General features: G+C 40.7%; 1 protein-coding gene across 12 annotated transcripts in view; it reads left to right on the forward strand.

Annotated features, from left to right (window-relative positions):
• The window catches only part of HNRNPC (heterogeneous nuclear ribonucleoprotein C), a 61,702-nt gene that overhangs the window by 20,462 nt on the left and 26,003 nt on the right, over positions 1-15,237 (forward strand). For 10 of the 12 annotated variants that reach the window (XM_062205496.1, XM_062205495.1, XM_062205489.1 and 7 more), the window contains 3 exons: positions 9,726-10,002; positions 13,695-13,809; positions 14,385-14,432. In XM_062205496.1, the coding sequence (XP_062061480.1) occupies positions 9,726-10,002; positions 13,695-13,809; positions 14,385-14,432 (440 nt within the window). Of the gene's footprint in view, positions 1-9,725; positions 10,003-13,694; positions 13,810-14,384; positions 14,433-15,237 lie in introns of those variants that run through there. The other 2 variants (XM_062205485.1, XM_062205486.1) reach the window with 1 other exon arrangement.

Genomic DNA, 15,237 nt, shown 5'->3' on the forward strand with positions numbered 1-15,237 from the left:
TGGAAGTGGAGCTAACGTGTACTCAAACTGGCACCCATATGTGATGCTGGCACTTCAGGCAGCGGCTTTACCTGCTAAGCCAGTCTCCACCCCCAGTTTAAGTTTTAGAATTACAGGGCCAGTCCTGTGGTGTCCTGGCTGCTCCATTTTTGATCCAGCTCTCTATGTCCTGAGAAAGCAGTAGAAGATGGCCTAAGTAGTTGGATCAGCGCAGCTCTGGCTGTTGACAGCCAGTTGGGGAGTAAACCAGTGGATGGAATACTTCTCTCTCTGCCTTGGTATGAAACCCTGTTATTTTATAGCCTTTATATTGTAAATATTTTTATTTATAAATTTGTATTGTAAATATACAGTACTCATGTACGTGAGTACACTGCAGGCAGTGGCTTCACCCACGACGCCGCAGTGTCTGCCCTCTCACCTCAGCTTAAGAACCATATACCACCAAAATATCAAAACAATGAAAATTATTCATAAAGATTTTAAGTTGATTGAGTAATACTCCATATTAAAGGGGCCAGTGTTGTGCAACTGTGGATTAGGTGTCTGCCTACAATACCAGCATCCGAAATGAGAGCTTTTTCAAGTCTTAGTAGGCTGTTCCACTTCTGATTCAGCTCCTTGTTAATTCAGCTGGAAAAGCAGTATAAGTTGATCTCAGATGCCTTGGCCCCTGCTCCCCCTGAAGGGGACAGGATGAAGCTCCCAGCATTGGCCTTGCCATTTTGGCTATTTGGGCTGTGTTGTCGCAGTTGGAAGATACCTCTCCATTTCTCTTTCTTGTTCTCACCCTGCTTTTCAAATTAGAAATCAGAAGCCAGAGCCAAGAATCCAACAGAGATTCCTGTGTGGACCCTGTGTTTTTTATTATTTCATACCAGGAGGCATGTAATGATTTTTTCACATTTAGGATAGATTTCTTTTTGATTTCATATTTTCTTTTTCTGTCACTTGTTTTGGAGACTGAGTTTTGTGTTTAGGTTTGAACAGTTGCAATGTAATTTTTTTTAAAAAAATATTTATTGGAGAGGTAGAGTTAGAGAGGCAGAAAGGTGTCCCATCCACTGATCAACTCCCCAAAAGGCCACAACATCTGGGCCTAGCCCAATCAGAAGCCAGGTCTTGTGTGGTTTGAAGGGCCTAGGCACTTGGACAATTTTCCGTTGCTTTCCTAGGCCACAGCAGAAAACTGGATTAGAATAGGAGGATCTGGGACATGAACTGGCACCCAAATGGGATGCCGGTGCCCAGGTGGAGGCTAATCCAGCTATGCTACCTCATCAGCCCCTGCACATGTAATTTCTTCTAATTCCATAAGAATGATGTTCCTCCAGTAGAGCCATTTATTCAATAATGGTTTCTACTATTATAGTAGTTCACATAAAAATAGTGAAACTACTCAGAAATACTTTAGTGCTGCTTGTACACACAAGGATTTTTTTTACCTCAATATCATGTTTTTAATTTTTTTTTGGACAGGCAGTTAATGAAAGAGAGACAGAGAGAAAGGTCTTCCTTCCATTGGTTCACCCCCCAAATGGCCACTACAGCAGGTGCACTGCGCCAATCCAAAGCCACTAGCCAGGTGCTTCCTCCTGGTCTCCCATGCGGGTGCAGGGCCCAAGCACTTGGGCCACCCTCCACTGCCTTCCCGGGCCATAACCGACAGCTGGACTGGAACAGGAGCAACCAGGACCAAAACCCGGGGTGCGGGTGCCAGTGCGGCAGGCTGAGGATTAGTCAAGTGAGTTGCGGCACTGGCTGTTTTTAAAATATTCGGGCCGGCACCGTGGCTTAACAGGCTAATCCTCCGCCTTGCGGGGCTGGCACACCGTGTTCTAGTCCCGGTCGGGGCGCCAGATTCTGTCCCGGTTGCCCCTCTTCCAGGCCAGCTCTCTGCTATGGCCCAGGAGTGCAGTGCAGGATGGCCCATGTGCTTGGCCCTGCACCCGCATGGGAGACCAGGGGAAGCTCTTGGCTTCGGATCAGCTCAATGCGCCGGCCGCAGCGGCCATTGGAGGGTGAACCAACGGCAAAAAGGAAGACCTCTCTCTCTCTCTCTCTCACTGTCCACTCTGCCTGTCCCCCCCAAAAAAAAAAAAAATTCATTGAAAGACAGAGTTAGAATTAGTCCACTGGTGTACTTCGCAAATGGACAGAATTACCAGGGCTGGGCCAGACCAAAACCAGAATCCAGTAGCTTATTTACACCAGGTCTCCATAGTGGATACAAGGCCCCAAACATTCGTCCATGTTCCGCTTCTTTCCCAGGCACATTAACTGAGAACTGGATCAGAAGCTGGGACTCAAACTGGTGCTCATATGGCAGTGGCATTACCAGCTGTGCCACAGTGTTGGGCCTGGGAATAGAAGAATTTTTTTTTTTTGACAGGCAGCGTGGACAGTGAGAGAGAGACAGAGAGAAAGGTCTTCCTTTTGCCGTTGGTTCACCCTCCAATGGCCGCCGCGGTAGGCGCACTGCGGCCGGCGCACCACTCTGATCCAAAGGCAGGAGCCAGGTGCTTCTCCTGGTCTCCCATGGGGTGCAGGGCCCAAGGACTTGGGCCATCCTCCACTGCACTCCCTGGCCACAGCAGAGAGCTGGCCTGGAAGAGGGGCAACCGGGACAGGATCGGTGCCCCGACCGGGACTAGAACCCGGTGTGCCGGCGCCGCAAGGCGGAGGATTAGCCTAGTGAGCCATGGCGCCGGCTGGAATAGAAGAATTTAGAATATACTGACTTTATAGTGCTTTCTGAAGACGCAGGGTAAGATAATTGGGAATAGGAATAAAGATACATTGAAAACACAGTGCAAAGAAGGTGGTCAGAGATATCTAAGTAGTACAAGAAAAAGTAGCAAGAGGTACAAGAGACTTTCAAGTACATAAATGGGGATGATGGTTACACCACTTGCTTGAGATGTTCATGTTGTACATGGGCAAATAAAGTCATAATCCCCAAACTGGTATTGATGAATCTAAATTGTCAATGAGTAAAAATTTGTGAATCAAGATTTAGCCATTCTTAGGGCCAGCCTGCAGCGCCGGGATCCTAAATGGGCGCCAGTGCTGCCTGCTGCTCCTTCCATCCAGCTCTATGCTATGGCCTATGAAAGCATTAGAAGATGTCTCAAATGTTCGGGCCCCTGCATCCGCATGGAAGAAGTTCCTGGCTCCTGACCTCAAATCGGCTCTGCTCCAGCTGTTGTGCACATTTTGGGAGTGAAGCAGTTGATGGAAGACCTTTTGTGTCTCTTCTTTCTCTCTCTCACTCTCTGCAACTCTTCCTGTCAAATAAATTTTAAAAATCTTTAGAAAAAAAAAGAATTGGATGATTTAGCCATTCTATTAAAATTCAACTCATTGCTGCCATCTAGTGCCAGTGTCATTAAAACTCTCCAGAGAAAGATGAATTATTTACTATAGCATATTGGGCATTTGCCTTGGTATCTAATTCGAATTGAAATTAGACACTAGATTTCAGAGATAACACTAGGAAATTCTAAAGGTAAGGATCTGAATTAATTCATCCGAGGTAAGTTATTTGTTGTCTTCTGTTTGTTATGTAACAAGACATACTGATGGCATTTCTGTTCCCCCACCTGCCAAAAGGGTAATGTGATAAGAGTATAATGTGATTAGCCTGTGTAAATAAATAAATGATAGAAGATAAATGATAAATGATAAGATAAATAAATGATAGAAGATTTGCTGAAATGCCAGTAGAAAGATAGGGTGTTGTGGTATACTTATATTATTGCTGTATATGTGCCTAAGTAAGAGGGTTATTTCAAAACATCAGAAAAGCAAAAGCAAAAGATAAGCTGTTGTTGAAATCCTTGCAGATTTTTCATCATACTCATTTCTGGATGAACTGTCTGAAGACCCCTTGCAGATTGAAGACATGCTAAATGACAGTGAAATCCTGCTCATTATCTGATCTCCAATACTCTTTAAAACCAAAAGGCAGAATTGGGTTTTAGGCTAGATTTCAGTTTTAATTGATTTTGGCCCAACACCAGGTTAATCCCAGAACTTGTGTTTCAGGTTCACATACCCTTATTTCTTTCATAATCGTGTGGTGGTAACTGCCATACTCCAAATCACAAAGTCCTTCAGATTTTATGATAGAGTAAACATTTCCCAATTTTTTAGCTTCATTGACAATCTAAGATAGACTTGCCTCCATTAAGAGGGCAAATGGGCTTGATAGTAGCTCAGATTTTAGAATCATAAAAATTTTTAAAAGATTTATTTATTTGAAAGAGTTTGAGGAGATGCAGAGAGAGAGAGGAAGAGAGGTCTTTCATCTATTGGTTCATTCCCCAGATGGCCACAATGGCCGGAGCTGTGCCAATCCGAAGGCAGGAGCCTGGAGCTTCTTCTGGGTCTCCCACTTGGGTGCAGGGGCCCAAAGACTTGGGCCATCTTCTACTGCTTTCACAGGCCATAGCAGAGAGCTGGATCAGAAGTGGAGCAGCTGAGACTTGAACCAGTGCCCATGTGGGATTCCGGCACTGTAGGTTGTGGCTTTACCCACTATGCCACATCACTGGCCCTTCAGACCAGAGCTAACCTGCTGCACCACAGCGCGGGCCCCAGAATCATAAAGTTTTAACAGGTTTGCCTTTATTCAAACCACATCTAACTGGAATGGTGAACATTGGAATATATATAACATTCTGTATCTAAAGATCTCAAGCATTTCTATCCCTCCACGCTGCCACTAAAATCTCTTGGTTTCTGTTGCTCTAGGATAAAGTGTATAATGAAACATTATCTGACAGGGTGATTCTTGGATGTAAAAGTAATTTAATATTCCTGGTTTTGACTCTGACTAGTTAAGTGTTAGTGAGCCTTGATAACAATAAGAACCTGGAATGAAAATAGTGTATATGAAATATATCTGCATGAAAAATTTGGTTGCTACCACCCAGTATCTTCTGGGAAAAAGTCATCCTTTTCTATTGATTATACTATGATGGAATTCTGCTTTTGCAGAAGCCAGGTCCACTTGGTCTCTGCTATAGATGATTGAATAGTAGTCATTTCAAAAATCTTTCACCTGTTATAATATTTGAAATTACTTTTAGGAAAGTAAGTTAAATTATGTGTGCTTGCCGTACATAGATCTTCCATATTACTAAATATTTTTGAAGAAAGGCTTTATTTTAATGAATTCGACTTAGAATACATAAGTTTGTTTTACTGAAGCACCTGCAGAATGTGGCTAGACTATTTTGATGTTTGAGGAATTAATGGAGGAGATGTGTTGAAGTTAATATATAAATTATAGATCTATGAAGTGGACGGTCTCCATCAAGATACTAGAATACATTAAAGCTAATTCACATTGCTTAATGTCACTGCATTGCTTAAGAGCTTTATAAGACAAGTCATTCTTTTAATTGGGAATGGAGAATGGGTACCTAATCAAGGGATAAAGCAATTTAGATGAGCAGAATAAGGAAGAATAATGTTCTTAATATTTGAAGATTTTTTATAAATAAGATTTTTTTTTTGATGGGCAGAGTGGACAGTGAGAGGGAGAGAGGTCTTCCTTTACTGTTGGTTCACCCTTCAATGGCCACTGAGGCCGGCACACTGCTCCCTTCTGAAGCCAGGAGCTTCTTCTGGTCTCCCATGCGGGTGCAGGGCCCAAGGACTTGGCCATCCTCCACTGTACTCCCGGGCCACAGCAGAGAGCTGAACTGGAAGAGGGGCAACCGGTACAGAATCCGGCACCCTGACTGGGACTAGAACCCAGTGTGCCAGCGCCACAGGCGGAAGATTAGCCTGTTGAGCTGCGGCACAGGCCTATAAAGTAAGATTTGTTAGCTTTTGGTTACTATAATGAAATACCTGAGGTACCCTGCTTAAGAAGGGAATAGATGTTTGCTATTTTAGTTTGGGAAGTAGGAAGTTGAAAAGGTAAGGTGTAGTCTTTAAGGAAGATTCATTGGCAGATTGTGGAGAAGAGTTCACGTGGCAAGCTGGGAAGCAGAGCAGTTAAGCTTTTATATAAAGACTCTTGGAGCTCTTGCTATGGCTTAGTTGGTGGCTTTACCACCATCTGCCGTGTCAACATCCCATGTGGGTGCTGGTTCAAGTGCCGACTGCTCCACTTTGATTCAGCACTTTGATTACCAGTTATGGCTTGGGAAAGTTGTAGAAGATGCTGCAAGTCCTTGGGGCCCTTTGCTTGCCTGGGAGACCCAGAAGAGGATGCTAACTTCAGATCTGCCAGCTCCAGATATTGAGGCCATTTGGGGAATGACCCAGCAGATGGAAGACGACTCTCTCTGCTTCTGCCTGTCTGAAACTGCATTTCAAACAAATAAATCTTTATATGAAAAAAGAAGCCTCATAGAATTACCTTCCAATGACATGTCAGGACTTGGCATCAGGCCCCATCTAAAGTGTCTACTATCTGCCACTAATAGCACAGTCCTGGGAATGTGTTGACTAGTACCCAAACCAATAGGAGAAAACTGGGTAATATGACTTATATTAGAAGATCTTTTTAAATGTTTCTGATAAATGCATTTCCTAAGTGATACGTGCTTGACTTGCATGAATTTCTCTTCTCAAGAAAACCCAATGTTCATTATAGGAAATTTGGAATACAGGAAATACTATCAAAGTGGTTTTTTTATTTTTAACATTTAGTTGTGAGGCAGTTACAGAGGGAGGGAAAGGCAGTGATCATCTATCTGCTGGTACACTCCCCCAAACAACTGCAACAGCTTGAGCTATGCATATTGGATTGCCAGGAGCTTCTTGTGGGTCTCCCACGTGGGGCTTGGGCCATCTTCACTGCTTTCTCAGGAACATTAATTAGCAGGGAGCTGGATCAGTGATGGAACAGCTGGGAACTGGTGGTCATATAGGATGCCAGTGATACAGGCAGTGGCTTGACCCACTACACCACAGAGTAGGCCTCTGCGTGATTCTGTTGGAGCCTTTTGTGCTAGCTGCGAATTTTCAGAACTTATGGGAGGACAGATGTCCAATTGAACCAGGAACATGAAATTCTGGGAAATCCCAGAATTGAGAATCCACAGGTCAAATAAGTGAAGGGATAGAAGAACACATCAGGCTTTACTGGGTCAGATTATCATATATTTTTTGGTGGTAGTATTTGAAGGGAGAGGAAGAGATTGAGAAAGGCAGTGGAGTATTGCAGGCTTCTGGATTAGTTTAGAGAATTTTAACAGGAAATAGACTGAACTAATAATACCTTCAGACTTAAAGTTTCTTGTATTCACCCACTTTTGGGGTAGACAAAGAACTTCTAGTTCTAACCAATATAATTTTCATGAAATTGGTTCATTCCCTTTACTTTCTAGTAAATACGTGATTATTGGGTGATTGTTTTATTTCCAGATTCTACTTGCTCTAAGTTGTTACCTTTTGCTTCTCCAGCAGTACTTACTATGCGTGTTTGCTGTTGACTTTCCCTTACATGCTTGTGTTTTGTTGGTGATAGCTTGTCCATGGGTTTTTCTTTGGGGATTGACAGTTTGAAAAAACTATTATGTTCTGGCTTCCAGGAAGTTCAGTTCTTTTCTAATGGTTTTGTTTTTGCATTTGGGACATTGTCTATTTTTCTTACCTTACGTAGATTTCACTGGTAAGGTATCTTAGAGTGAACTGTGATTGGGGGTCATGTGGTTTCTGTGACATTGGGAAATTTATTCCCTTTTCAAACAGCAGTACCACTGGAATGTAAGCTCTGACAACCAAGTATATTACTATTTCCTGAAGTGACCTTGGTACTTAGTAGATAGTCCAAAGGTGTTTGCTGAAAATTTAATTATAGTGACTGTTTTGCTAATTCTTTAGTTCCTGGCAGTGATTTTAGTGGAACTTTATGGATATGTTGGTCTTCAGTACCTTGGTGTCTTGATAGCAACCCTCATAACAACTATGGATATTGAAAGCAGTTTACTAATTTCAAGCCGGTCTTTGGAAGTTTGGATCACTATTTTTCCTTTAACAAACAATTCATGATTTTAGACGCAGATTTTGAAACCATGTATAATCAAAGTAAATGGGAGTTAGAATCATCCTTAAAATAAAAGTTGAACATGATTGTTGCATCTGTTTACTTGTGATTGCTTGTCTATCAGCCTTTCCTGGTTTGGTTCTTGAGAAAGTTAAGCGCTAATATGTCAAGGCATTTTTTGGCATAAATTCTATAGTCTAGATTGCTATAATTTTAAGTTGCAAGCTTGTGAAATTTGAGAAAATGCTGGTTAAATCCAGTTTCTTCTTTGATTCAAAAAGTGAGACCTTTTTTGCAGGTTTCTGTTTTAAGTCCTCTAATATAATTCGCAAGATTTCTGGCGCTCAGAATCAGAGCTGGTGATTCTCAGTGGTTACTGTTTGATTTTTTCATTGCTTAATCTTAAAAGGATTAAGAACTACTGTTGTAAAAGATAATTTTTATCTTTAAAAAGTTTGGGAGGAAGATTACAAATCATTACTGCGTATTAAATGACTAGGCACTTTTTTAAGCATCAGAATGGAAATGATGTATAAATGATACTTATTTTAGTACATTTGTATACATTGGTCAGTTACATCATTCATGAGAAATAACTTGTGATTGGAAGGATAACAAGTAATAGGTACTGTTACCCTTTTGATATGAGAGTCTTTAAAACCTTTCAGAGTTGAATGGGAAACAAGTTATTGTGAATGTAACTCTAAACTTTGTTCAGTGTTTGCGGTTGGGATGTGAAGGAGATGCAGATTTACATAAAAGCTAAAATAATGAAATGGATCATTGTTATTTAAAAATGACCTGAAATGTTAAGACAATTATTATAAGGTTTAGCCTCCATATAGCGTACATTGAGAAAGATACTTTTGGTTTCAGTTACAGGAAAGTTGTGTTTTCCCTCAACCCTCCCCACCTCTGTATGTCCTTCATGCTCCATGCAGTATTCAGTGGCTAGTTTTATCATCATCACCATCTAGTAGTATTAAGAATACCAGTGATTTTAGAGATCATCACATTGAAAATAGGCTGAAATCCTATCCTCTATAAAAAAGTGGTATTGATACTTAACTATCTATAGCATATAGATATGATATATATATATATATATGACGTATATGTATCATATATATCTCAGTTGAAGTACCTGGAAACACATATTTCCAGGGTGAATAAAATGATTTCTATTTATTTTTTACTTACTGCCTTTATCTAAGAAGGTTAATACGTGAAGGTGAAGTTTTAAATTATGCACCTTAATCTAGCTCAAGAATAATTTTAAGCAGGATTTGGAGTTGGGAGACTCATTTTAATAAAAGTATGTGAGAAGTTGGCAGTTAAGATGGCAAGAAATTTTTATTATGAGTAGGTGAAAAAAATGGTAGTAGAGGACTTAGGGAGTTCCCATTTTCTTGAGAATTTCTAATCAGAGAAACAGCAACTGAAATTAATGTCCAAGATGATTACATTACCAGTAATCAGTGAAGGAAATCATACTGTAGTGCTGCTGGAGTAAAGAAAGCATAGTAAGAAGTTAAATTTATTTAGGACTACATTCAGAGATTCTGTTCTCTGAGTAGTTACAATAAACATGATGCTGTGAAAATCACTCTAGGTGGACTTATGGTCCAGTTAGTGGTTCAAAGTGATAAATTTTGTAAAGGAATTACCATTCTTAGCATGTATTCACCTGGATGTTTTGTTTTTTTTTTCCTTCTAGTTTTTCAGCTTTGTGAAGACCCTAGCATCAAACACAATGGCAAGCAATGTTACCAACAAGACAGATCCTCGCTCCATGAACTCCCGTGTATTCATTGGGAATCTCAATACTCTTGTGGTCAAGAAGTCTGATGTAGAGGCAATCTTCTCGAAGTATGGCAAAATTGTGGGCTGCTCTGTTCACAAGGGCTTTGCCTTTGTTCAGTACGTTAATGAGAGAAATGCCCGAGCTGCAGTAGCAGGAGAGGATGGCAGAATGATTGCTGGCCAGGTTTTAGGTAAGCTTTGGATTGAATATATTTTTTTATTGATGTAATTTAGGCCTGAGTTTTTCTGTTTATGGTGTTAATTCACATTCATTCATTCTCTGTCTATATCTCTATCTTTTATCTTGATAAAGCTAAGAATCTGAAATATTCTGGGATGTGACTAGTCATCCTTCATTAGATTAGGATTATAGATAAAATGGGCTAAGTGAAGGGTATTCTTTGTAATACTATTTTGTGTTGTAGAGGTAGAGCAGCTCTCACTTGATAGCTTGAATATAAGGTATTGTAGATGCAGGGAATTGGCATTGTAAAGCCACCACCTATGATGCTGGCATCCCATATGTAAATCAGGCAGCTCTACTTCCGATCCAGCGCCCTGCTGATGACAGATGGAAGATGGTCCAAAGGCTTTGGCCCTTGCATGCATATGGAAATCTCAAAGAAGATCCTGGCTCCTAGCCCCTGGCTTTGGTTTGGCCAAGCCCTGGCCCTTTGGGGAATGAACCAGTGGATGGAACATCTATCAATGAAACTTTGTATCCCTCTTGCTGTCCTCTGTCTTTCTCTATGTCTTTTGAAAGTCAGAGTTACACAGAGAAGGAGAAGCAGAGAGAGAGAGGTCTTCCATCTGCTGGTTCACTCGCCAACTAGCTGCAAAAGCCAGAGCTGGGCCAATCCGGTGCCAGGAGCTTCTTCCAGGTCTCCCACACGGGAACAGGGGCCCAAGGACCTGGGCCATCTTCTGCTGCTTTCCCAGGTTTAGCAGAGAGCTGGATTGGAAGTGAAGCAGCCGGGGTTTGAACCAGCCGGGGTTTGAACCAGTTGCAGGTGGCAACTTCACCTACTGTGCCACAGCACTGGCCCCAAATAAATCTCAAAGATAAGAATAATAATACATAATTATTCCATGGCTGTAACCCACTGCTCATGAAGACGAGCAGAGTGGCTTTCCAATGGGATTTACACACAATACTGTGTGTAGGGCCGGCACCATGGCACACTAGGTTAATCCTTCACCTGTGGTGCAGGCATCCCAGATGGGTGCCAGTTCGATTCCAGTTGCTCCTCTTCCAGTCCGGCTCTGCTGTGCCCTGGGATAGCAGTAAGAAGATGGCCCAGGTACTTGGGCCCTGGCACCCACATGGGAGACTGGGAAGAAGCACCTGGCTCCTGGCTTAGAAAAATACTGTGTGTTATTACGCAGGCTATATAGCATAGCTGTGTCTTAAATTTTTTCTTGTATTTCAGATAGTAATACCTTAAGAGTAGCTTTAGAAAAGTTGTTATTCTTACCTGAAGCAATAGTACTTCAGGGTCTCAAGAATTTATATAAGCTGAGAGTTACAAGAAGACAATACAAAAGGTCGACAGCAGTTTGAGAAGATACTAGTGGTTTTTTCATAACCATTGTATAGACCTAAAGTACAGGAAAGTTCATAATATATGTACAACTCATTAATAAAATGAAATAACATGTTTTAATGCAGATTTTATTTTATAAAAAAATTAATTTGGAATTCAGTGGGACAGGAGAGGGAGAGACAGACTGAGAAGGATCTTCATGAGCTTTTCCATGCCTGTGAGCCCTATGTTAATTTAAAATTGATAATAATCACATGAACAGAAGTAAATAATTTTCATAACACACTTAATCATTTCAGTATATGTATAATCTAAAGATATGATTGAACTTTTATGTTCTTACAAAGCCTTAGGAATCTGAAGTGTATATTAAGGTTATAACATGTTTTGAAAGAAGATTTATTTATTTGAAAGGAAGGGAAGAGTTGGAGAGGCAGAAACAGAGAGGGGAGTGTGTGGGAGGGAAGTCTTCCTTCTCCGGGTTCATTCCCCAATTGGTTGCAACCGCCAAGAGCTGGGCTGATTTGAAACCTGGAGCTTTTTCTGGGCTTCCCCCGAAGGGTGCAGGGGCCCAAGGACTTTGGACATCCTTCACTGCTTTCCTAGGCCGTAGCCAAGATCTGGATCTGAAGTTGAGCAGTTAGGATGCAGGTACTGCAGAGGATCTGTCTGACTCTTGAGTAAAAAATTAACATTTTAAGTGGAAAAAAAATACAATGACAGCTTAATACTTACTGGCATAAGCTTTGACCTCCAAACATTTTTTTTCTTTTTCTTTTTTTTTTTTTGACAGAGTGGATAGTGAGAGAGAGAGAAAGGTCTTCCTTTTGCCGTTGGTTCACACTCCAATGGCCGCTGCGGCCAACGCACCGCGCTGATCCAAAGCCAGGAGCCAGGTTCCTCTCTTGGTCTGCCATGCGGTTGCAGGGCCCAAGGACCTGGGCCATCCTCCCACTGCCTTCCTGGGCCATAGCAGAGAGCTGGCCTGGAAGAAGGGCAACCAGGATAGAATCCGGTGCCCTAACCGGGATTAGAACCCGGTGTGCCGGCGCCACAAGGTGGAGGATTAGCCTGTTAAGCCACGGCACCGGCATCAAACATTTTTTTTAAAAAGGAGATTTAAAAAGCTAAAGTTGTATTTAGAAGTTTTCACATTATCTGTTGCCCCTGCACTGGCATGGGAGACCTGGAAGAAACTTGTGGCTTCTGGCTTCAGATCGGCTCAGCTGTGGCCGTTACGGCCAACTGGGGAGTGAACCAGTGGTTGGAAGATCTCTCTTCCCTCTGCCTCTCCTCTCTCTGTGTAGCTTTGACTTTCAAATAAATAAATAAATAAATCTTTTAAAAAAAGGTAGATTTAACTAACTGGTTATGGATAGATAAATGGGCTTTTTGTTATAACAATAGGGAGAAGATCCTGAACTCTTTGGTAGGCACTCAGTGACATGCATAGTACCAGGGCAGTCTAGAGTATATGTTATAAAATTATGTTGTATTTTGAAACCAGGAGTTATTTCTTTTGTAGGTACATTGTTTTCATAAGGAATTAATTGTCTACATAGTATTTCCTAAATCTAGGATATGTTACAAAGTTTTATAGCTGATCTTACTTGTAAGGGCTCTAAGAATTTGTCTCTTGGGATGATTCAACCACATTAATTTGTATATTTTAAATCTCTGAAGTTATTCACTCATTCTTTAAAATTTCTATGGCAATGTAAAATTCAATTGGCCATTTCTCAATAGGCAACCTTTCTTAGTCTGATATTTTCTTCTGGATAGTAACTGTGGGCAGAGGCAGTGTTCTGAATGTGAGGATTGAACTTTTTTCTACGAGAAAGTGGAGGAGAGAGCGAGCTACCATCAGCTTGTTCATTACCCAGATGGCTGCCAATTGCCAGGGCTGAGCCAGGCCAAAGCCAGGCCAAAGCCAGGAGCCAAGAACAACTTCTGGTCCTTTTACGTGGTTACAGGTGCCTAGGGACTTGGGCCATCTTCCCTTGCTTTCCTATGCCTATTAGCTGGAAGCTGGATTGGAGGTGGAACAGTTGGAACTGGATCTGGGGCCCATATGGGGTGCCAGCACTGCAGGCTGCAGTGTGACCTGTGCTGTGACACAGGCCATAAGAGTTCAATGTAGGGGTAGCAAAGACAAAACACTTTTTTTTTTTTTTTTTTTTGGTATGGAACAGAGCACAGAATTTATTTTCTATAGAAAAAAATTTGAGACACATTCTTAGAATTTGGATTCATGTGACTATGTCTAAAAGGTGTAGTTTCAGAGATTTTTTTTAATCCATAGTATTGTTAATAAATTGTTTTTGTTTTTGCTTTTTCAGATATTAATCTGGCTGCAGAGCCAAAAGTGAACCGAGGAAAAGCAGGTGTGAAACGATCTGCAGCGGAGATGTACGGGTCAGTACCAGAACACCCTTCTCCGTCCCCTCTACTCAGGTCCGGAACTTTATTATTTATAAATGCATTGTGTCCATCATTGGGCATCTTCTCTATCTGTTTAATGGATGTGGGGAGGGTTACATGTAATGTGTTTTATATGTGAAGAAGTAATGCTTTAATAATCTTGTGTTAATATGCCTCCTATTTTGCCCCTGTTGTCTAGAGAATTGTTAGAAATCCCTGAGATTTTTGCTATTAAGAATCTGGTATTTGTTACATAAATTGAAATCATCCAAGAGTAGTTGCTTTGATTCTCAGAGGCTGGGGAGTAAGAACATGAACAGGGGTTGATACAATAGTGTTGAAATTACTGTTGTATTTTGCAGTATTTTTTATTTTAGCTGCTATTTTGTGTGTTTTGTTAAGTGAATTGTCACCTAAATTTCCAGTTTGACCACTGCACGTCCAGTGGTCTAAGCTGATTAGAACTTAACTGACTTATTTAAATGATTGGGTATTCCATGCTAATCTTGTTTTTATCTTTTTGATGTGGTTTGTTTTTTTGTCCCTTCTGCTGTTTTGAATTAACATCAACAGCTCCAAGTTAATCCTCTTCGGTATTTATTTTTCAGCTCCTCTTTTGACTTGGACTATGACTTTCAACGGGATTATTATGACAGGTATGTTGTTTTATTTTTATACCATCTATCTAAGTAATTTTTTGTATTACTATTGTATAATACTATACTATATACTATACTATATTATAATATTATGTAATACTGTATTAATACTATTACTATTATGTAAAAATTCTTTTGAGGTCATGTGCAATACACATGTTTTCAAAGCAAAACATGCCTCTAATTTTCAAGCAGATTAGACTGACTGATCAAAGAATCCATTTATATATTGTATGGACTGGTTTTGTTTTCTTCTTGACAAGTCAATTTTGGTTTTACTTTAACTTACATGTAAGGAATACTGGCTTGACTCAATGTAGAATTAGAATTAGAATAATTTTAGTGAAAGTATGTTTTTATTTTCCTGTTATACTTATCTTGATATTATAGGGCACCATAGCAATTAAAAGATGATCCCTCCCCTTTGAGCAGATTGCTAGTAACAAATATAATACTATGAACAGTATACAATGAATTGCTAATACACATTGGAATGATGACGATATAGTTCTAAAAGAGAAAGAAATTGGAATAATGATTGACTGCTTATGCCATCGGTATATTTTATGGAGAGTGATGGAAAAATTGAAAGATGTGTTTGCAATCGGGTTGGATTGTGATGGCCTTGAATGATGGATTCAGAGCTGGTGAAATCAGTTGTTATGGAATGGAGTTGAGAGACTAAAAATGTTGTCTCTGACATTTGACAGTATTAATCATATTTGGCCACAGTGGCCAGAAGTTGGCCAATCTGAAGCCAGGTGCTTCTTTGGGTCTCAAGCTTTTGGGCCATCTTTTGTTT

This window comes from Lepus europaeus, chromosome 11, assembly GCF_033115175.1.
Source record: "Lepus europaeus isolate LE1 chromosome 11, mLepTim1.pri, whole genome shotgun sequence".
Classification (NCBI taxonomy): Eukaryota; Metazoa; Chordata; class Mammalia; order Lagomorpha; family Leporidae; genus Lepus; species Lepus europaeus.